General features: G+C 39.4%; 1 protein-coding gene across 1 annotated transcript in view; it reads right to left on the reverse strand.

Annotated features, from left to right (window-relative positions):
• Positions 1-203: 203 nt before the first annotated feature.
• Positions 204-24,873, reverse strand: part of LOC141476559 (ubiquilin-1-like) — a 37,903-nt gene continuing 13,233 nt past the window's right edge. The window contains exons 2-11 of the mRNA XM_074165250.1: positions 20,834-20,985; positions 16,282-16,397; positions 14,818-15,080; positions 13,314-13,472; positions 12,367-12,607; positions 11,674-11,816; positions 10,558-10,641; positions 6,365-6,480; positions 5,854-6,013; positions 204-4,029 (exon numbers count right to left, since the gene is read on the reverse strand). Of these exons, the coding sequence (XP_074021351.1) occupies positions 3,877-4,029; positions 5,854-6,013; positions 6,365-6,480; positions 10,558-10,641; positions 11,674-11,816; positions 12,367-12,607; positions 13,314-13,472; positions 14,818-15,080; positions 16,282-16,397; positions 20,834-20,985 (1,587 nt within the window). The 3' untranslated portion in view covers positions 204-3,876. The remainder of the gene's footprint in view (positions 4,030-5,853; positions 6,014-6,364; positions 6,481-10,557; positions 10,642-11,673; positions 11,817-12,366; positions 12,608-13,313; positions 13,473-14,817; positions 15,081-16,281; positions 16,398-20,833; positions 20,986-24,873) is intronic.

Genomic DNA, 24,873 nt, shown 5'->3' on the forward strand with positions numbered 1-24,873 from the left:
GCCCAAGACCTTCCATGAAGCCCCTAACGGACTTAATGCACATGTGCCAGGGTGATGTGAATATTATAATGAGTTCTGGGAAATGTAATGACTATGCATATTCTGTATGGATATAAGTCTCTCTGAATCTCGCATTCGGTGGACATGTTGGGTGGAGAGATCCCCCATGTCCCCGGCGCCGAATAAAAGAATGCCTGCTTCTTAAGACTACATTGATGTTAAGGAGTTTATTCCCAATTTCGGTGACATAGGGGGCATCATATTGACTTTGCGTTAGCATCTTTCACGTGTAAAGCATAACCAACTGATGAAACGCAGTGGAGAGCAAATCAACCAGTATGAGACTGATGGATATTTCCTTCTTTAAAGTAAACAAACAAAAACACACAAAAAACCACCCCACAACACAAAACAAACTCATTCTCATTCTTTTCAGAGTTGGACCTTCTCCTTCACTTCCCCTTTCTGGCTTGCTTTACTCTTCCATCTCAGCCTATATCCAGTACAATATAATATGCTTACAGATAGGTTTTCATACAGCTGCTTTAAAATTTAAAATCAAACAGCTTCAAATACATATTTCAACTTTTTTGAGATCAGAAAATTCTGAATATAGTCAGTTACATAACTCACAGAATTTAAGGTTAAATTCCTCTTTTCAGTTGCCCAAATGTGTTGGTTTTTTTAAAAGCCCTCATTACACAAGAGATTCCTTTTTAGCTTAACTTCATGAAAACTCTGCAGATAGTTTCTGTAAGATTCTACAAGCCAGACCTGAATAGAAACATCCCCATATACAGTTGCACATGGTTTATTATTTTTAACACTACCATGCAAATTTAGTCACTATGAAAATTAAAGAAACATCACCCTCTTGTGGTACCTTTGCTTTTAATGAAGTCTTCATATTTTCCCAGTATACCATTTTACAAGCAAAGAGCTTTTCTAATATACCCACTATTAAATGCAGATTTATGCTTACTTTTTCTCAGACACAATAAAACTAAATAATTCAGGAAACTACATAGTGATAGGAAAGCAGCTATGTGACATATTACCAAGCAGTAATATTAAATTTCAAACCCTTATAACCAAAAAGAAATAGGATGTTTTTGAAAGTAAGTGTCTAAAAGGCTAGAGAAACAGTGGCGAGTGTGTGTGCAAACAAAGATTCTATTATGCCATTAAACCAAGTGTGATGTATCTTCTGTTATTAAAGACAATAAATTTTTATCACTACTACAGAACTCGTTTCACCTACTGCTACTTTTAGCAGTTAAGGTCTTCTCCAACAAAACCAAAATTCCTCCTATGCTTAAGACATCTCAGTGTTTTACCACTACTCAGTTACTAATTGTTATTACTAGTTGACAGTAGTTACATAGTTAAATTAATTCTTAATTGTACCTCAAGTAGAAAACTTAGCTCAACAGTTCACTGTAGTTTAGGTTAAATTCTACTTTTTCCTTAAATTCTAATAGAGTTTGACTTTAGATATTGCATCTCTGTTTTACTTACATAGGTGAACTGGTTCTTGTTTCAAAAGAACATTCATGGAGTTCAGATTCAGTGCTTTAGTATCTTAGTAAATCTTGGCAAAAATCATTCCCCTCACTACTTCAGCTTTGCTCTTTCCGTTTGACAGTGGCCTTTTTGCAAGTTATGGATTGTATTCTTACCTTCTGAATGACCAGAGATCTCACTTTTTAAAAGCAGAGTTCCTATCAGGCATACTATAAGGTCAAGTCAAATTAGTTACTTTGAAGATCCTAAGAGTAACTGTGAAAGTAATTGTAAAAAAGTAGTGATTATTCTACAGAAACTACTTGCTATCACTTCCCTATCATAGCCTCATACAGTGCAGTGAAAGCTACTTACGCAAACAGAAGGCACTATGAAGGTCTAGTCCCTTGCAGGTTTACTATCATTGGCTAGGAAACAAAAGTAATAATTTCCTACCCAAACTTTAAGTATTTTAAAAGGCTTTATAGAATCATAGAATCATTTAGGTTGGAAAAGACCTTTAAGATCATCAAGTCCAACCGTTAACCTAGCACTGCCGAGTCTACCACTAAACCATGTCCCTAAGCACCACATCATATCATATGAGATCATATAAATCTCAAATCACCAAGAGATTCTATTTTAATTGATTTGTTTGTTTAATACTCTATGTTGCTGTATCTATGAGACTTTGATCCAGAGGCAGAGAGGCCTGCCAACCAAGAGATTTTCTTGAACTTTACCCAGTACTGTGCATCAGCAGTATTTGATATATTTACTTACTGCTGAAGTAAGAGACAAGATTACTGGACAGCAACAGCTTCTGAGAGAAGAATACAACACAGTTACTCCCTGTAAAATCTGCATGCTTGGTTTTGCCAAGAGTCTTATTAATTTAATTGTATGTAAAAATGTGTGCTCAACACCCTCCTTTATATCCCATTATAAATTTGTTTCCGTTTAACTTATTAATATTTTTGAGTCAAGGCCGGTAAGTTTAAACCATTTGCAAGCAATGGTTTTTAGACAAACTGGCTTTATATTTGTACTAAAAGAAAAGATTGTTCAGATGAAGTGTTTAATGCAATACAGGAATTAAATCAGAATGTTCACAGTTACACTGACACCAAAGACCAATAAAAAGCAAATGCTATTCAGTAACACACAGCAGAATGCTTTATTTCACTACTTTCACTATCTAAATAGTCTTCAGTATCATATGACCCTTCCTCTCTGTCTTCCACTTTATACTCCAAGTTTTGTTTGCTAATCTTAGCCCAAAGTCTGTAAATAGTCCGAGAGCTAACACTGAAAGGTAAGTCATCTTGAAAGCTGGATAATCACCAATTGCAAATACACTGAAACAAGATGCTTATATACTTTTTAATTCATTTATTACCTGTGCACAAGAGGTAACTACCAATAAAAACTCAAGAGATATACCGTATTTTTTACATGGTGGTTAAAAGTAATTAGAATATCACATGACAAAGGCTGAAAGTAATGTTTCCAATTACAAATCATAATGCATGTTAGAATCTCAATGGAACAAGCCAAAATGCCTTAGAAACAGTTTCAGAGCACAAGGCAGCGCTCCTTTAATTTGCACAAAGGTAATGTTCAGTTAATCTGCAACAATGTTACAATGAGACAATGTTACAGTGCAAGTTGCTTTATGGCTAGATGAGAAGAGATAACTAGAACATCAATTCTAGTATATTTTAAATTAACTTGCCTAAGCATTTTTTCTGAGATGTTTACCAAAGATGCTGGAAGATTCTACACTACAATCCATGTCTTACTACTTATTTTTTTCCTGGCCTTTTTTGGTTACTTATAATTTCATTCTATTGCAATGTGTAAATTTCTAGAAATGAGCTGTCTCCACTGTATATGTTCTGTTTATACTTCATACAAATAAAAGCAAAAATGGTAGATTACTCAAGTGGTATAAATCTTACAGCATTTTGCTAGCAAAAAAATACACGCTGAAATCACCATAAGCAGCATGGGTACCCACAAATTATAGCCTTCAATTGTTTCCTTTTTAATTTGTAACCTACATAAATTACTACTGAAGGCTAATGGTTTAATAGTAAATAAATCAGACAGTTGTAAGTTAGACAAAGCCTGCTCAACCAACTGTGAAAGCTGATATTGTTTCAAAAAAATTAAGAAATAATTAAGAACAAGAGTGAAAATGCATCAATTCCTCGTTTGAAGAAAACTACTGCACTTGACCTTAAAACGCATAGCTGATTTTAGTTATAACAAGACAATCTCAAGAGTCAGAATGAAATAAAGCAACTATTTTAAAGATTTAAGAGCTGTTATCAAAAATAAATTACATTTTTTCAAGTTAAAGAAACACTGCTATGAAGGCTGAGCTCCAAGCAGCCTTTCAATAGCTGCACTGATATCTCCTCCTGTTGCTATTAGAGCTTGTAAGTTTGCTTCATGGTTCAAAAAGCCCATTGCACTCAGCTGCTCCAGTTGTTGCTGAAATCTAACTTCTGGATTTTGTAACTGAAAGAAGAAAAATCTCAAGCTAGAAAAGCATAATACACATCTGGAAAAGTACAGGATTTAAACATAGTTGGTTCAGAACCACTTCTCATCTTTAATAATTTCTGAATGCATCTTCTTCAAGTCCCCCAAACTAGACTAGGACAAATTTCATTCACAATTGAATTATTGATCAAACAAGTCAGATTAGCCTCAAATTTTAACAGTATCTTCACTTATGCAACATTTTTGAACTACAAGAGTAGCTGCTTGTCTGATTGTTCTTATCCCAAGAACAGTTTCTTAAAGATGTGCACGCAGACTGTTTTTTGTTGGTTTTTTTTTTTAATGAAAGAGTCTAATCTAGTAATGTGGGACAGCAGGATTTTGAGAATGTCACTGTTGGAAACAGTGAATGTGGTAGGCTGCTTTTTCCTTGACATAAAAGTTACCTCACCTTTTTAATGCTCCAAGTAGTTGTTGATTAAATTTACCAAAATTCTAGTTAGTAAAACTTCAGCCTAAGGCAAAGCGACAGCTGTGCTTTATGAGTTGATCTTGCTCAAATAAACTGCTCATAAACTAATGGCAAAATTCTCAATAATTTCAGTTGTGTCATCTTCAATTCAGAGGCATTTTTGAAACAGAAGTGTTATATGAAAATAATATGCTTTAGGTATATAGGGTCAGAGTAATACTGAGAAGCCACATTTTGAATTAAGTGAGACAGTTCACATATCAATACAAGATTTTTGCAGCTACTGCTAATTTTCCTTTTTTTTCTACTTAAAGTTTTATCCATTGAGAAATTCTTCCCAGTATTTAAAAACTGCATATACTTCCAAACCAATAAAACGCAAATATACTGGCTGAAATTTAAACATTCCTTCCCCCCTCCATCTGTTTCCCCCAAGCAAAACCAAACAGAGTACTGAATTGGTAGCGTAAGATCTGGCAGGATAAAAATATATATGGGAACGTGGTTTCCTATAGCTATGCCTACCACCACTTTCTCATGATTACATAAAATAACATTTTTCTGTCAGATCATCAAGCTGAACTGCTTTATTCTGTGGCAACAGAGGCGGTAAGAGCAGGACTGTCCCTTTTACCAGAAGTCTGCCATTACACTGGATACGTACCACAGTGTAATGGTGCTGCTTCACACAGCACTCTTGAGATATCTTTCCACTATTATGGGCGTGCCCCCTTTAAAGCCAGTCTTGCTCACCACCCTACATTTACCTGCAAAGCTGCTACCTTTGCTTGACTTCTGGAGCTCTCCAGAAAGCCTGAATCCCACTTGGTATGTTAACTCAATGTACACTGTGCAGTCTGGACCTGCAGGATGTCAAGGAAGCACGCTACAAATTCAGGCCCCAGATAACCTGAGCGTGGCTATTGTGAAGCATGGAACAGAGGCTGTCACAGCTACAGAGTAACAACCAGCAACATAGATAAAAAGTACAGATAATGATGTTCAGTATGCTTAAGTTCTTTTCTCATCTGAGCCCACATTTCATTTGCTAGGGAACCAGTCTTCCCTTTAACACCTAAATCTGCTTCTTTCCAGGCATTTCAGAAACTTAAGGGTATGAAGATAGGTGTATGATGATCAACCATTGAGGACACTTTTACTCAAATGCAATTTTTTCCCAGCATTTATTTGCACAGCTAGAATGTCACTTTCAAGCTTCCTCTGCTCTCCTTTGACCAGAAGCATTCTGTTGGTTTACACTGGGGGGAGGGGTGCCTGGATATTTAAACAAACAAACAAAAAAACCCACCAACCACCCAAAACAAACAACCACCCCTCCCACACTTGAATACAGTGATCTACTTTACCTGAGCATTTGCACCAGCAAGTGCCTGCAACATTTGTTGGACAAACTGCTGGTGACCAGGTTCAGCAGCCCCTGATGTATTTTCACTGGGAACAGAACTAGGTACAGTGGACCCTGTAGGAGCTCCAGTGCTTCCCAAGCCACCTAAACCAGGATTGAATCTGCACAAGTAACAAAGAGAAATACAACACTAACATAGAAAATGGCTTAGTTGCAATGTCTCTTCCCATTATATGTAATTACTAAGTAAATATTCTGTCAAATAAAAAAAAAGGATGACAACTTCAGTAAAGCACCAAAAACAAAGACCATAGCCATCATTGCTTAAAAGCGTGTTTCAGACAAAAGTGTGACAGATTCTAAAATAAGTTTATTGAAACTAAAAAATGCAAGAGGAACAGTCTGTAAAAACTGGATAAACCTCTACATGTTAAAAAGAAAGACAAAAAGCTGAAAAAAAAAGCAATCACAAGAGAAAAGTTCTTGCATAAATTTGTATGACCAATTCTTACCCTGGTATAAGTCCCGGCGCTTCTGTTGCTAGTGTCTGCAAGCCCTGTTGAATCTGTAGCAAAGCCTGCATTGCTCTAGGGTTTGACATAGCTGATAACGTGTCAGGATTCTGCATCTAAAACCAGGAGAGACGCTCATAATTTAATAATATATAGACATTCAAAGTTGATCTGTATCACTAGATGCTTTATAGAATCTGACGTCCTTTCAGAACTTGCTGTTTCTCAACTTTGTATTTGCATGCTTACATTAAATATTTCTGATTATTATTTTTTTTGTTTAGAAAACTTTCACAGGAGGTGATCAACGAGCTCTCTAGACTCCTTTGAAATAAGGAGTGCATAAGGAAAAGTATTTCTCATTACTTCTTCTAGTAGAGTTATCATCTTCCAAAGCCATAGGACTGTATTAGTTCAACGTAATTCTAAATTAGTCTCCTATATCATACTACTGGTAAGCCACAGCTGACTAGTAAGTATCTAATACAGAAAGTTATAAAATATCTTTTTCTAGCTAAATTCAGACTACAGCTATTCGATCACGATAATTTCTGCCTGTGTTCATATCTGTAGTGCCATCAACACCTACAGACATACAAATACTCTGCAAAACATACTAGCAAACATCTAATATTCAAGGAACCTCATTCTACTGCAAATTCAACTAAAAACTGGCTTTTGTATTCACAAATAAAAGACATACTTTTGATTTCTGAAATTAAAAATCTAAAAACCAGACTATTTTAGTTACAACACCAAAACTAATGGCTTATGCTCACCTCTGCTTATAGATGCCCCATGTAAGTGACAAGTTATTTGTTTCAGTCAGAAGTCTTGGTAGCCAGACCTGCTTCAAATAGCAGACAGGCTGATTAATCCCAGCAGCCTTCACTTGGCAACCAGACCAAATTCCTTTTGCTACAAAAACATTTTTTGATTCAAAGAACTGCACAAATTAAGGTTAAGCTTCCTCTGGTGCAAAACAGAAGAGGAGAATAGGGCACAAAGATCAAATGTTGATTCTGTCCTGAAATATGGGTGTGTAATGAGACTTGAGCACAGCAAGTTTTTAAATACGCTCCATTTGTCTCTTGGATTTGTATCTTCATGATAGCTAAAAGACAGAGGACAACTAAATGTATAGCTGGTGAAGTGAACCCAAATCTTTAAAGGCGGAAAGCATTTTAAATTCACTGAAGTATGCTGCTGCGATTACTTTAAGAAAATAACGTGTAAGCCATGACTTACTGTCTGATATTTAGAGTTGTTTTTACAGAAAACTGACCCAATGATCCTTTGAGCACTTAGGTGACTTAGATCTCATACAATGTTTTTAATTCCAGCTGTACAGTAGCAGCAATTCCAGGTAAAACTTATGTAAAAGCAGTAGAAAGAGTAGCTCACAGATATATTTTCCTAGTTGTGCTGAGCAACTGGCCATTTATTGCAAGTGCTTTCCGTTATACAGAGAAACATTTCATAGTTTCCATCATCCAATCCCATAATATAATGACAACAGATGAGTGAGGAAGTATGGGTCGTGTCGTGGTTTAGGTCAATTTGGCGACATATGCTCTCCCCCCACTTTCTCACTCCAGGAGAAAATGGGGGAGAAATAAAGAGATTTACGAGTTTAGAATGAACTAAAACAAAGCAGATGTCATAGTGGGTGGGTGTCTACTACCGATCGCCCAGCCAGGATGTTAACACTGACAAGTTATTCTATAGGCAATTAGGAGAAATCTCTGGATCAATAGCCCTTGTCCTTATGGGAGATTTCAACTTCCTAGACATCAACTGGGAATGCCATACTGCTGTGATGAGCCAGTCTGGGAAATTCCTGAAGTTTGTGGAACAATTTTTTGACACAAGTACTCAGTGAGTCAACTAGGAAAGATGCCCTCCTAGACTTGTTGTTGGTAAATAGAGAAGGACTCATGGGAGATGTGATAGTAGGTGGCTGTCTTGGCCACAGTGATCACAAAATGGTTGAGTTAAAAATTTTCAGTGTAATGAGAAAAACGGTCAGCAGAGTTGCTGCCCTGGATTTCAAGAGAGCAAACTTTAAGCTACTCAGGGAGCTACTTAGCAGTGTCCCCTGGGAATCTGCCTTTGAGGGCTTAGAGGTCCATGAGTGCTGGTCAGTGTTTAAGAACCACCTTTTGAAAGCACAGGCAGAGGCAATTCCACTGTGTCATAAGTCAAGCAAGTGGGGCAGAAGACCAGCTTAGCTGAACAGGGAACTCCTTGTGGAACTCAGGAGGAAAAAGAAATTGTACAACCTCTGGAAGCAAAGTCAGGCTTCACAGGAAGATTTACAGAGACGTGGTTTGTATATGCAGGGAGAAGACACAAATGGCCAAAGCTCAACTAGAGTTAAAACTGGCCAGTGTTTTGTCAGACAACAAAAAAGGCATTTTTAAGTATGTTAATAGCAAGAAGAGGTCTAAAGAAAACATTGGACTGATACTTGTTGAAGATAGTTACCTGAAAAATAGGGCTGAAGAAAAAAAGCGGAGGCAGTCAATACTTTTTTTGCCTCAGTCTTTAATAATACTGATAGACCTCGGCCCCCCGTCGTTGGAGGGCCAAAAGTGTGGGAACAGTGACTTTCCATTTGTGGACATTGCAACCGTATGGCTTCAGCTGTATCAGCTGAATGTTGACAAGTCCATGGGGCCTGATGGGATTCATCCCAGAGTACTGAAGGAGCTCGCGGATGTTACAGCAGGACACGTCTCGATCATCTACCAAAGGTCTTGGGAGGTCCCCACTGACTGGAAGCTAGCCAATGTTATTCCAATTTACAAGAAGGGCAACGAGGGAGACCCAGGAAACTACAGACCTCTTAGTCTCACCTCAGTACCTGGAAAAATTATGGAGAAGATCATACTGGGTGCTAGTGAAAGACATTTAAAGGACAATGCAATCATCATGCACAGTCAACACAGACTCATGAAGGAAAAGTCCTGTTTAACTAATTTAATATCCTTCTACAATAAGGTCACCTGCCTAATAAAAGAAGGGAAGGCAGTGGATGTAGTTTTTCCAGATTTTAGGAAGGCTTTTGATACTGTCCCTCACAGCATCCTTCTGGACAAGTTGTCCAACTGTGAGATGAGCAGGTACACGGTGCGCTGGGTGAAGAACAGGCTAAATGTCAGGGCTCAAAGGGTTGTAGTGAATGGGACTACATCTGGCTGGCGACTGGTCACCAGTCCTGGTTCCTCAGGGCTCAATTCTAGGGCCAGTTCTGTTCAATATATTTATCAATGATCTGGATGCAGGAGTTGAATGCACTGTTAGCAAGTATGCTGATGATACTAAACTGGGAGGTGCTGCTGACTCTCTCAAGTGCCAAGATGCCTTGCAGAGGGATCTAGATAGATTGGAGCATTAGGGAACGATCAGTGACATGAAATTCATGTTGTTGTTTATTTTACTCATAACGCTGCCTACGTGTAATGAGATCCTAGCAACACACATTTACTTTGATTTGCAAGGACTGCCTAATGATGGAACTCATGCACTGGATTAAATTTTTTATTTCTAAAAATTTTGCTTAGTCCTATTTATTGGACACAGTCCTACTATACACTGTGACAATTAAGATAAAGCAGATATCGGGGCTGCAACCACAATGGTGTAAGAGGGAAAGCTGGTGGTAAGGCAATCTTTACAGGCAAATATCTTCAGAACCCACTCCACTACTTTTGAATTAGCTTATGACTTGCCTCTTTCAAGGCATGCTGTAAGGTTTCTTTACCCCAAATAATCAGGGAAGGGTGGAGGAGGTATGAGAAAAGTACCGTAAAAGCTTATCTTAGTAGCAGGAAAAGTAATAATCTTTTTTTCTTTAATTTGCAAAAGAAATCATGTAGCAAACAGGTTTTCTCTGGCTTGGTGCACAGTAAGAAGTCATTTCTTCTAAGCAAAGACACAACAGCAAATCAAGGCAGTTGTGCTAGTCACAGACAAAAAGATACACTAAAAGTCAGATTTGACTTTTGAAAGGGATGGAGATAAATCAAGCATTTAATTATCAAGGGACAATGGAACTCGGTGTCTAAAGCTAATGAGAATACACGTAACGATCTACCTTTAAGTGAAATCAAGGAAAGGCACCAGTTTATTGCAAAAATTGCTCATTGAATTTCAGACATTTATTAACAACACTTAGTATCTCATCTTACTTGTTGAAGGAAAGTAGGAAGCTGTTGTCTCATTTGCTCCTGAAGTTGAGGATTTCCAGCAAATAAAGGATTATTCAACATCATCTATGGGACAAAAATATTTATCATCATAGATCAAAGAGTAAATCAAAAAGTAAATACTAGAGTGGATTTTAAGACAACTATTTACCACATACGAATCAGATAACAAGATAACAGTTTAGGATAACCTCAGAGTAATTATCTCCCACTTCTCCTTTGGCCAAAATTTGTTCTGAAAAAATGAACCACCCAGCCTGAGAATTGACTGAAATCATTGGTGGTGTGGAATTGGGTTTGTTTGGTATTTTTGGGTATGTTTTTTTTTTAGGGGAGTGTGTTAAACTTTTGAAGTGAATTCTTGCCAGATCCTTACCAAAGCAACATCATTTATGTAACAAGAAAAGCCTTTTCTGGTCAGCCTCTACTACAGATGTGATGGTTTCCCTGTAAACATTGTCTGCAAAAAGCCTGGGATATTTTCCAATTAAGTGTTTAATATGCAAAAGATAATAATATTATCTCAGTTCAAGATTTGACTTTGGATATTATTGCTGTAAGTAAAATTGAAAAGCAATTCTACAATACCATTCATAAAACAGCAGGAAATATCAATTCTTTTATTGTGAGCAAGGATCAGAGATGAAAAATGAAAACCAGAAATACAGCTAGATATGGCACCAACTCCTTCCCCTCCACTTCTGTCCTCCCAAGCTAGGGTGGGTATTTATTTACTACCAGACCTACCTTAATTTATAATCAAAACGTTTGTTTTGTTTAACTGGTTCTTATGCTAAGCCACAAAATTATAGGGCTGTATGAAACATACACGAACTTACAAGTTGTTGCAAGAGAATGCTTGACGTGATGTCCAACTACAAATTGAAGAAACTTACTGCAACAGATTGAAATTATTACCTAGTTACCTTTATCAATGTCAGGCATTAACATACATTAAAAACTGGACCATCCACAACAGATAAGTTATTGTTGAGAAGTTGGCACAATTAAGCTGTATTGAAAATATAACTTATCATAAATTCAACTCCCTTTTTCACTTCAGTGCACACAACATATTGCTACACCAAAAGCATTTACCTGTACTGCAAGATCAGGATTCTGGCTCAATGACTGCATCATGCTTCTCATATAGGGTGCAGACAACATATTTTGCATAAGTTGTGGATTTTCTGTTATCTGCTGTAACAAGCTCTGCATTCCTGGTGTGTTGAACATACCAACTTTAAAAAAAAAAAAAAAAAAGTAAAAGGTCACTTCAGTAAAAATCTTGACTATAATCAAATTAATTAGACTGCCTAGAACTGGAATACAACTGTGTGGGGTTATTTTTTCTTGTTTTGTGTTTTGTTTTGGTTTTTGGTTTTTTAAATGAGCTTTAGTCCCTTAAATATATTTCAACGTGGTTCTGCTTACACAGATGCATCTGCCCTAGAAACAAGTTAAGCCAGAGTTCATATCCAACAAGCAATCCCGCTAAGTATCTACATTATTAGCTTGTTTTCCTGTTTGTCTCCAAATAGAAAAAAATATTGTCATTCATCTAGAGATTGTCTGCTTTTGTTATTTTAAGGCAGTACACAAGTATTGTTAGTACTCCTGGTTTACTTTTCATAGTTGTTTTTCTACAGAGGACTTTGATAATAGTCAAATGTTCTACAGAAAAAAACAGCAATACAAATTTTGAATCAAAACATCTCTTTCAAATAACAGAATCATTTCAGCAAACTCCTGAATATTTGCAAATATATACAATTGCAATAACAGACACACCTCCTATTCCAGGTCCCAAATTTGGTATAGTTGAGTTCCGTCCTGTACTAGCAGAGGTGCTATTTCCAACATTACTACTGCCACTGCTCTCACCACTGGTGCTGGTACTTGTGGAACTCTGAGAGCTGGACTGAGGAGCCCAGGGATTTGGTAAAGGATCTCTATTTTCTGTACGAGATGGCTGACTGTCCCCTCCTGATGATGCATTGCTTACTAAGGAAGCAAACGGGTTACCTCCAAACTACAAAAGGAGAAATAAACACACATCATCCATTAGTTGACTATTTTTAAGTGTGCTAGAAATGGCAAGTTACCTTTCCAAAATTACACATGAAGATAAACGTTGATTCAATTATAATCACCTTCCTAAAATAAGCCATTGTAAATATTCTGAAAAGATACCAATGTTGAAAGAGATATTATCTCCAACAACAACAAGAAAGATAAGTTAATCACACCTCGTTTTAAACACAGCGTTTGCTACTACACTAGTACTTTGATCACAGTAAGTTATATCTTGCATAGCGTTTTCCAACTTAGAAAAATCTCAAAGCCTTTTACCTTTTCACCTTAGGTTCCAAGTTACTAAACACACTCTTATAAAATTCCTGAGGTTCAGGAAAAATTAAGTTCAAGAATAAGAATAAATACATTTGGAATACATATATATAAGAAAAAAATATTAACATTAAAATAGCTTATCAAACTCACAAAACAATCTTTATTCCTTCAAGTTTAAAAGAGCATAGGAACAAGCCACACTGACTTCAAGCTTCAAGAAATTAAGTTTTGTCAGGTACACATTTGAAAAGTTACATTATTTATCTTCTTTCACTTTTGAAAGAAAAAACCCAAAAAAACCCACAAAAAGAAAACAAACAAAAAAACCCAACCAAACAAAGCAACCTCAACATTTACTTTCAGTGGCCCCTACAATCATTTCTCACCTGTTCCTGTGCTGCATTCAACATTGGCTCCTGAATGTCTGTGTACATTCGTCGCAAGGCATTGTAGCCACCTGGTATACTTTCAAGGTTGCTCAAGGCTCGGTCTTGGTTTCGCATCATTTCCTGCATCATTGCAGGGTTTCGAGCAAGTTCTAGTGTCTAATAAAGTAAAACATTTAATTCATATTAATAAAACAATCCATTTTAAAGTGAAAACTTTAGAACATTCTACTCTGCCCTGGTGAGGCCACATCTGGAGTACTGTGTCCAGTTCTGGGCTCCCCCGTTCAAGAAGGACAGGGAACTGCTGGAGAGAGTCCAGCGGAGGGCTACAAAGATGATCAAGAGAATGGAGCACCTCTCCTATGAGGAAAGGCTGAGAGACCTGGGACTGTTCAGCCTGGAGAAGAGAAGACTGAGAGGGGACCTCATCAATGCTTACAAATATCTAAAGGGTTGGTGTCAAGAGGATGGGGTCAGGCTCTTCTCAGTGGTGCCCAGCAACAGGACAAGAGGCAACAGGCACAAAGTGGAACACAGGAAGCTCCATCTGAACATGAGGAAAAACTTCTTTACTTTGAGGGTGACAGAGCACTGGAACAGGCTCTCCTTCTCTGGAGATATTCAAAACTCGCCTGGATGCTTTCCTGTCCAGCCTGCTCTAGGTGAACCTGCTTTGGCAGGGGGGTTGGACTAGATGATCTCCCAAGATCCCTTCCAACCCCTACCATTCTGTGAAAACATCAGCATTTAACAGTATCTCAGTTACTAATGTCTAACTCCATTTGAAATTAGGATTAAAGCCAAATCAAGATGTCATCTTAGCAGGAGGGGAGTCAATAGAATTTGATATTTAGCCAACATTCTGCCACAACTGTCAGTATGCTGGCTAAGTCAGAAAGCATTGACTAGACAGAAGAAAAAACCCTTGAATGCACCATCCTGTTCTTTCTTGTCTCTTCTCAACATAATATATTTCTACCATTTCTAACATCGGTACAGCATGCAGCTTATAACATGAACTTGAAAAATAAATACCTTAATTTTCCAATGCCTCCATTTGTTTCTTGATGCTTTCTGCCACATAAGGCATACCTTACATCACATAACTTTACAAGCAATCAGAAGTACCCACAGTTACATAAACTGGAAATTAGCAGTATTTTGGAGAATTATTACTTTATAGTAAACTCACTGTTCACTAGACAACAGAAGATTTCAAGCGGCATCCAACTCTAAACTCAGATGATATTATTATACAGTCTTCATCATCTTTCAAAACCATGCTGTCTTTTTTTTTTTTTTTAAATTATCAGCTTATTTCAGGAAACTGAGGTTTTTCTCTCTAGCCACTGGTGTCTATAATGACCTTTTACAGATTGTCTAACAAGCCTAAATTCCTCAACAATATTTCAGCACTCATCTAAGTACATCCAATTCTTGGTCTTTTGTTCACAGTTACAGTATAATCAAAGGTCATGAACTTAGAGATCTTTCTACATACCTGTCTCATTATATCTGGATTATTCAGCATATGACTGATTTCTGGATTCCTCTGTATCAGTTGCTGCATTTGAGGGTTAGCCATAATTAACTGCCTCATCAGATCAGGATTTGAAAGCATGCTCTGAACAAATGGATTTTCCATTATCTGAACCATCATTTCTGGGTTGGACATTAGTTGTCGTTGCATCTGACTTTGTAACTCTGAAAAGTTTGATGCATTTAAGCCCAGGCTACTCAGCCCTGCCAAACCTCCAAGGCCACCTTTAAGAGGAAAGAAAAAAATTTAAATTTTCAGCTTCTAGTATATTTCTAAACACATCCAGGTTCTTTTTAAGTACAAAAATACATAACCATAACCCACACTTCAAAATAATGAAACTCAATGGAAATTCTATCTTTGCAAGGCTGTTAAGGAGTCATCCACTAAGAGTTTGCTTCTTTACATAATGAGACACCTAGAAATCCAAATCACATCCGAAATATAACTTGTTACAACTCTAACAGCTTTTCTTCTACTTTACTAGAGCTGAGATACAAAGGATGTTTGAGTTTTGGGGCCTCAGGTTAATTCACAACACTTTCCAATACATTTGTAATAATCATTTATAGACAGACCACTGCCACAAGGCATTGCCATCTCTTAATATGATGAATACTCCTTATTCTAAACAAATGTAGAGCTCTTCTTTTTGCTGATACAAGAACAACTAGTAATGCTTTAAATTCTCCTCCTTTGCAGAGTGCAGCAAACACAAAAGTTTCACATTTTTAGAAGGTACTAGTCAGTCTGGAAAACTGTTTACAACTAAAAAAACCCAATTGCTTAACATAGTTTTTCAGGTTTTTTGGTTTGGGGTTTTTTTTGGGGGGGGGGTGGGGGGGGTGGTGGTGGTGTGGTTTGGGGTTTTTTTGTGTTTGCTTTCTTTTAAAAAAACAATGAAAGAGCATGAATAACAAAACCCAGTAACTATGGAAAGAGATAATATTTTTAAATCCTTAGACTTCTGTCTCTATTCCTGAAAGAGAAGACTGATAATGCAAATCAGACTCAGAACCTGAGAAACACTGGTTTGTAGGATAGGAGTAACTTTGTCACTTCTGTTCCAAGTCATGATGTTATGGGTCCAACTTCAGTACTCTCTTCAGGCCAATTCAAAAGCACTGTTAAGGAGGAGGAGGAGACTGGAAGGAGTTTAATTATCTATAGTGCCAGAATATGAGATCAGTTGCACCTTACTACTGAAGATGAAACAGCACAAGCCTGAAGTTCTGTACATAAAAATTAAGGAAACAACTTACCTCTGATAACTTATTGATCAGAAAATTACAACCAATATCACAGATTTTTGTAATCAGTAATTTTATAATTTCTTTTTAAAATCCCATTTACATTAGAATAAAGCTCCAGGGATACTTACTTGAAACCAAGATACCCACCATGTTACCTAACAAATATTCTTACCCAAGCCAAAAGAGTTGCTATTTGTTGAAGTTGGTGTTAAGGTATTACTGCTTGATATTGATGTAGTAGCAATACTGCCAGTGGTGTGTGTTTGTTGACCTGGATGGTCTTGTGATCTATAAAAAGCAAGTTTAAAAAAATTAAAGTTGAACAAGGTGCGGTAGTTTGACTTCAGCCAGTTTAACCCCCACCCAATTACATCATTTTCCCCCCACCCAATTACATCATTTTCCCCCCACCCAATTACATCATTTTCCCCCCACCCCTGGCAGGACAGGGGAGAGAATGGGAAGGGCAAAAGTAGAAAAAACTGATGGGTTGAGATAAAGACAGTTTAATAAGCAAAGAAAAAAAACCCAAACAACAAAAAAAAGTGATGCGAAGGCAATTGCTCACCACCTCCCACCAGCAGACCAATATCCAGCCAGTCTCCAAGCAACAGCTACTTTGGAAAAGTTCCCCCTCAGTTTTATTGCTTAGCATGACATTATACAGTATGCAATATCTTTGGTCAGCTTGGTTCAACTGCCCCAGCTATGTCCCCTTCCCAACTCTAGCCTACTCACTGAGGGGAGGGAGAAGGCACAGAGTGAGAAAGAGAGAAGGAAGGCCTTGATGCTGTGCAAGCGCTGTTCAGCAATAGTTAAAACATCAGTGTGTTATCAACACTGTTAGGTCAAAAATCCAAAACACCACACCATGCAAGCTGCTATGAATAAAGTAAAACTCCATCCAAGCCAGACCCAGTACACAAGATCTGGCATTTAATATAATGTAATAATGACATTTAATAAAGAAACAGTATCATACTTGAGAATCTTAATTTACATTTTTATTATTTCTAAAATAAACTATTATCTCTAGATGTTTTCCTGGCCAAACTCAAACAGAAATATACAGAAGGTGGAAGCAAGGACAGGTAACCTGGGAGGAATATAAAGACATTGTCCGAGTCTCTCTTTCTTATACAGAGTTAGGAAAGACAAAGCCCAAATGGAATTGAATTTGGCAAGAGATGTCAAAGACAACAAGAAGTACTTCTATAAGTATATAGGTAACAAAAAGAAGACTAGGGAAAACGTGGGACTGCTGCTTAATGAGACAAGGGACCTGGTTACACAGGACACGGAAAAGGCTGAGGTACTGAATGCCTTCTTTGTCTCAGTCTAGCTTTCAGGAATACCAGGCCCCTGAGATCAGGGAAAAAGGCTGGAGCAAGGAAGATATACCCTTTGTGGAAGAGGATCAGATTAAGGAATACTTAAAGGAAACTGAACATACATAAGTCCATGGGCCCTGGTGGGATGCATCCATGAGGACTGAGGGAGTCAGCAGACGTCACTGCGAGGTCACTCTTGATAAACTTTGATCCATCATGGTGACTGGGAGAAGTGTTTGAAGACTAGAGGAAAGTAACTATCACTCCTATCTTCAAGAAGGGCAAGAAAGTGGACCCAGGGAACTACAGGCCAGCCAGCCTCACCTTGATCCCTTGGGAGGTGATGGAGCAGCTAATACTGGAAACTATTTCCAGGCACAGGAAGGACAAGAAAGCCATCAGGAGCAGTCAGCACGGATTATGGATTCACCAAGGGGAAGTCATGCTTGACCAACCTGATAACCTGTGATGAAATGACTGGCCCTGTAGATGAAGGGAGAGCATTGGATATTGTTGGAACTTGAAGATCTTTAAGGTCCCTTCCAACCCGAATCATTCTATGATTCTATGATTGTCTACCTGGACTTTGGGAAGGCTTTTGACACTGTCTACCATAGCAACTTCATAGAGAAGCTGATGAAGTAGGGGCTGAATGAGAGGAATGGAAAACTGGCTGAGTGGCCAGATCCAGAGGGTGGTGATCAGTGGAACAAAGTCTGGTTGGAGGCCAGGAGCTAGCAGTGTACCCCAGGAGTCAATACTGGTTCCAATCCTGTTTAACATCTTCAATAATGATCTGGATGATGTGGCAGAGCATACCCTCAGCAAATTTGTTGATGACTCAGAACTGGGAGGAGTAGCTGATATGCCAGAGAGCTGTGCTGCATCCAGAGGGAACTTGACAGGCTGCAGAAATGGGCTGACAGGAACCTCATGCATTCACTACTTCTCCTTGTTGAAAAAGTCCTGCACCTGGGAAGGAACAACCCCAGGCACCAATGTATGTTGGGGGCCATCCAGCTGGAAAACAGCTTAGCAGAAAAAGCCCCGGGGGTCCTGGTGGACACCAAATTGAACATGAGTCAGCAATGTGCCCTTGCAGCAAAAGGCGGCTATTGGTATCCTGGGCTGCATTAGGAAGAGTGTTGCCAGCAGGTCAAGGGAGATGATCCTTCCCCTCTACTCAGCACTGGTGAGGCCACACCTGGAGCCCTGTGTCCAGTTCTGGGCTCCCCAGTACAAGCAAGATATGGACATGGAGGTCCAATCCTCTTCAATGTATTCATCAATGACCTGGATGAAGAGATGGAACGTACAGCAGTACATACAAAACTGGGAGGGGTGGCTGACACACCAGAAGGCTGTGCCACCATACTGCGAGACCTGGGCAGGCTGCCCAACTCTCCAGAGAGGAACCTGATGAAGTTCAACAAGGGCAAGTGTAGGGTGCTGCACCTGGGGAGGAATAACCCCATGCACCAGTACAGGTTGGGGGCTGACCTGCTGGAGAGCACCTCTGAGGAAAAAGACCTGGGAGTCCTGGTGGACAGCAGGATGACCATGAGGCAGTAATGTGCCCTTGTGGCCAAGAAGGCCAATGGCATCCTGGGGTGCATCAGGAAGAGTGTGGCCAGCAGGTTAAGGGAGGTCATCCTGCCCCTCTACTCTGCCCTGGTGAGGCCCCACCTGGAGTACTGTGTCCAGTTCTGGGCTCCCCAGTTCAAGAAGGACAGGGAACTGCTGGAGAGGGTACAGCAGAGGACCACAAAGATGATTAGGGGCCTAGAACATCTCTGTTATGAGGAAAGGCTGAGGGACTTGGGTCTTTTTAGTCTGGAGAAGACAAGACTGAGGGGGGATCTAATCAATGCCTATAAATACTTAAAGGGTGGGTGTCAAGCAGATGGGGCCAGTCTTTTTTCAGTGGTGCCTCCTCTAAACATGAGGAGGAACTTCTTTACTTTGAGGGTGGCAGAGCACTAGAACAGGCTGCCCGGAGAGGTGGTGGAGTCTCTATCACTGGAGACATTCAAAACCCGCCTGGACATGTTCCTGTGCAACCTGCTCTAGGTGGACCTGCTTTGGCAGGGGGGTTGGACTAGACGATCTCCCGAGGTCCCTTCCAACCCCATATCATTCTGTGATTCTGTGACATACCAGAGAGTCCAGTGCAGTCACAAAGATGATGAAAGGACTGGAACATCTCTCATATGAGGAAAGGCTGAGAGAGCTGGGACTATTTAGCCTGGAGAAGAGAGGGCTCAAGGGAGATCTCATCATACCTGAAGGGAGGGTGCAAAGAAGATGGAGGCAGGCTCTTATCAGTGGTGCCCAGTGACAGGACCAGAGGAAACTGGCACAAATACAGGAGGTTCTTGTCTGATCATAAGGAAAGACTTTTTTAGTGTGAGGGTGACTGAGCACTGGAACAGGTTGCCCAGGCAGCTTGTGGAGTCCCCCCTTGGAGATGTTCAAAAGCTGTCTGGACATGGTCCCAGGCAACTGGCTCTAGGCGGCCCTGCTTGAGCAGGGGTGTTGGACCAGATCACCTCCAGAGGTCTCTTCCAACCTCACTCATACTGTGATTCTCAGACATCTATATCAGCACTTCTTCAAAACAGTAGTTTCTATCATTAAGAAAATGGATGGGCATCACTGCAACCGTTATCACCTTTTCATCCTATCCCTGGGATGCCTGTCAATGAATTGCTTCCTCAGTCCTTACTTTGCTTTAGGCATCTGGATGTACTGCTACCCCCTCAAAAATAGTACTAATTCCATGTCCATGGCTTAAAGAAGAGAAGACTAGCAAGATCTATAATACAGGATTTATTCCATACCACACCTTTAGTAGGATGCCCCACTGAATGTCAAATTAAGTTAGTCTTATTTCATCACAAGACTAATATCAGAATTTCAATATTCTTTAAGACTCTAAGAGCATAGTAACAATGTAGTTACACAAAGTTAATGCCATCATAAACTAACACAAGCACTAAAAGCTGCTTGCCCAATTCGTATGCTCACCACACCTGTCTACTGCAGGGGCATAAGCATGGGTGCTACCCAGCAGTGAAACAGATCAAGGACTGTTCAGATTGTCTTCAGACTGTTGTTCTGCACCAACTGTAACAAAGGAGCTGATTCAAGTGATTTAATAGTAATGGCTCAGTTTAGAAGGTAACATTAACTTTCAAAAGACATACGTATGATATCTAGGGACACAACCTTACCAAATTTGGGTTGCTTCTCTTGTTCAATAGCAGGAGTATTTGTACTGCTTTTGAATGCATTTAGTCAAGCCTAGGTTTGCCCAACAGAAAGCTATCATACTAGGAATTAAGAATATTTTTACTACTTAAAGGTAAGAAGATTGCTCATCAGTCAGATTACCTGTTTTGCGTTTTGATGACCAAGTGAACAGTGAGTCCATCGTGAATCCCATGCTGAATCAAAGTATCTTGATCTTTTAAAATTTTTCCAGCAAATATCAAAACAAGCTGATCAGTGTGGGACTTGAAATGCTTAGAGATTTCTTCCTTGAACTAAACAGAAGTTAATTATATAATTAAGAAGTTAACTATATAGTCATGTAATTGAATGCTGAACTATTAATTTTTTAATAATTTAAGGAAGAATTATTTTTCTCACATTTATTATATTAATCCACTTGCACAATATGTTTTGCTTTATACAACCTAGAAACACTTCACTAAGTTATCTCAACTTTCTTTTTATCCAAAGGAAGATGGGAAATCAAGTCATTCTTTTTCTGTACAATTAGAGTCAAGTGCTTCGTATCTAGATCACTAAGTATATAGTTGGCAGTAACAAAAATTGGCTTCCACTTAAAGACTATATTGTCATTTCAGTTGGGCATGACACAATAAATATATAGTAGTACACGTACCATTGAAACCATCTATTGCTGACATGCTGAGGATGCAACAACACGTTATGTTAATGCAGTCCACATTTGTGCAGGCACTGAAAAGAGCAGTATCCTTTCTTCACGGACATATTACCGCTACCTTTCACGTGTCAAAACTGGAAATCCTTTCCATACAGTCAAAAATTATTTCTTAGGTGGCTCTGCTCTCTCATCCAACCCGTGACAGCTACATGAAATGTGCTTCCAGCCCAGGGCATGGTGAATAGCTACATATTTCAGCTGACTCTGAAATCATACCTTCATTAAAACAACTGAACCTGGAAAAGCAATTATATTTCTTTCTGCTTTCTTAACCAAGAACAACCATGTTATGCTTTGACTGACTTCTGACTGAGATTCATTATTCTGTAGAAAAAAATACCCTTGCAGAAAAAGCAATTAGTTCACAAAATGTAAAAAGACAAATATAAGAAAATCAAATCAATTTATTCAACATGACTAGTCAGGGGACTAAATGTTTCTGAAAGGATCTTAGGCAGTTAGCCCTCCAGAAGTTCACAATATTTAACATTTTTCAAGTAGTATGGTCAACTTGATTTTTAAAAGACTCCTATTCCAAACATCTTAGTGAACTGTCATACAAAAACCCCAAATACTAATCTTGCAATGACTTATTATTAAATAATTATAAGAGGCAGTGCTAAAAAAAGGAAAACCCCACTGTATTGTTCTCTGAAGGCGAGTTCCTAATTGAAAAGGTTTATAGTATAGGAAGAGATAAAACAGATCCCAAAAAAATAAGCCTGAGACAACAGAGGAAAGAAATCTCTATGCCTGGGTAGCAGGCAGCATTTGGTCAGTTAGAAGTCTGCTCACACAGAATTGGTTTCATTTCTTAGAGAAACATCTTTTGAGTCAACCTTTATACTGCTATTATTTAGACTTGCAAGCATTCTAGGAAGTCATTTAATCTGTTCCTGCCTGAAGTGGATTACTTACCTAAATTATTCAGACATTGTAATGGGTTGACCTTGGCTAGCCACCAGGTACCCACCAAGCTGCTCTATCACTCCTCCTCAACTGAACGGGGAAGAGAGAAAATATGACAAAAGGTTCATGAGTCAAGATAAGGACATGGAGATTGCTCAGCAATTACCACCACAGGCAAAAAATACTCAACTTGGGCTAATTAATTAAATTTATTACCAATCAGAAGTCAGAATAGGATAATGAGAAATAAGAACAAATCTTAAAAACACCTTCCCCCCCGTCCTTCCCTTCTTCCTGGGCTCAACTTCCCTCCCAGTTTTCTCTACCTCCTCCCTCCTGAGTGGCACAGGGGGACAGAGAATGGGGGTTGTGGTCAGTTCATAACATATCTCTGCTGCTACTTCCTCCTCACACTCTTCCCCTGCTCCAGCATGGGGTCCCACCCACAGGAGACAGTCCTTCACAAACTTCTCCAAATTGAGTCCTTCCCACGGGCTGCAGTTCATTAACTGCTCCAGCATGGATCCTTTCCACAGGGTGCAGTCCTTCAGAAACATACTGACTCCAGCATAGGTCCTATGCAGGGGCCACAGGTCCTGCCAGAAAACCTGCTCCAGCAGGGGCTCTCCATGGAGTCATAGCTTCCTTCAGGGAACATCCACCTGCTCTGGTGTGGGGTCCTCCACGGAACGCAGGGTGGATATCTGCTCCACCAATAACCTCCATGGGTTGCCAGGGGACAATCTGCCTCACCATGGTCTTCTCAACAAGCTGCAGGGGAATCTCTGCTCCGGTGCCTGGAGCACCTCTTCCTCCTCCCTCTTCACTGACCTTGGTGTCTGCAGTTATCCCTCACATATTCTCACTCCTCTCTCTTCTGGCTGCTGTTGCGCAGCGGTTTTTACCCTTTCTTAAATAGGTTATCACAGAGGCACTACCACTATTGCTGCTTGGCTCAGCTTTGGCCAGTGGCATGTCCATCTTGGAGTTGGCTGGCATTGGCTCTATCAGACACAGGGGAAGCTTCTTACATCTTCTCACAGAAGCCACCCCCACAGCTCCCCCCAGCTACCAAAACCTTGCCACACAAGCCCAATACAGACATATTTATCCATCCTGTTCCCAGAGGTCCTCAGTGATAGAGACTCCATAGCTTTCTTCCAAGAAACCTGTTTCAGTGCTTCACTAGCCTATTTTTCATTGTCCTGTCCATCACGGACATGGCAAACAGATTGTTGTTCTCTTCAGAATAAAGGGTTGCAATACAGCTAATCTTTCCTTGAGGGTTGTGTTTTCTAATCTAATCATTCACACCACTCTGGATTTTCAAATCCAACCACTTTCTGCAAGTGTAGGGCCCAAAACTGGCTACGATATTCCATATGAATTTGTCATGGTTCAGGTCGGACTGGACACTAAAGCAAACAACAGATGCTCTCTTTTACTTCTCTCCCCTTCAGAGAAGGACGAGAGAGAAAGAGACTTATGAGTTTAGAAGGAACTAAACTACTTTGATGAAAATATTAATAAAAAAAAGAAAATAATGAAATATATACAAAGATATACAAAACCGTATCAAGCTCCCAGGATGATGATCACATCACCGGCAGGCACTGGGGGAGTCCCAGACTGGACTAAGCAATGGATGGGAACTAATTCTGGATGTGGATTCCAGAACGCACAGATCAGGATCAAATGCAGATGAACAGAGTCCTCCTCAGACACCAGCCATTGAAGAAAGAGGGCTGACCCTTTGATCCCTCAGCTTTTATACTGAGCATGAGGCAGATGGGATGGAATACCCCCGTTGGTCAGTTTTAGGTCACCTGTCCTGTCTGCTGCTCCCCACAGGTGCAACCCCTCTATGCTTTTCCACTTCCAACCCTCCAATGGGGCAAATAACAAAGTTAGCTGACCTTGGTTGTTATAGCAATAAGTATAAGCAGGAGCTTCTCTGCATACCATTCTTGGCATAAATTATAAACAATCAGGTCTTATCACTCTGGAAGCAGACAGCATCTGAAAAACACACTGTTAATTTCAGAGAGTTCGGTTACTTAGAAGAGGACAAGCTGAAAAGTAAAATTACTGAACAGAAAATTGGTTCTGTTTTACCTCAAACCAGGACAGAATTCTTATCCACACTTAGAACAAAAGAATAAATTCCACATCTTGCAAGCTATATTCCCATTTATAAGTTAGAAAATATGGGAAAATATCAGTTTAACAGTGTTGACTCATTTAACGGCTATAACCTCTAGACCCTTTTCTGCAGAGGAATTATGTAGGCAGTTGCTTCCCACTCTGCATTTTTCTGGTTAACTATTCTTAAGAATACTGTCATGATTTAACCCCAACCAGCATCTAAGCACCACACAGCTGCTCGCTCACCTCCCCCACAGTGGGATGGGAGAGAGAATCGGAACAGTAAAAGTGAGACAACTTGTGGGTTGAGATAAAGACAGTTTAATAGGTAAAGCAAAAGCTGTGCACATAAGCAAAGCAAAACAAAGAATTAATTCACTACTTCCCATAGGCAAGCAGGTGTTTA

Source organism: Numenius arquata, chromosome W (assembly GCF_964106895.1).
Source record: "Numenius arquata chromosome W, bNumArq3.hap1.1, whole genome shotgun sequence".
In the NCBI taxonomy this organism is placed as follows: Eukaryota; Metazoa; Chordata; class Aves; order Charadriiformes; family Scolopacidae; genus Numenius; species Numenius arquata.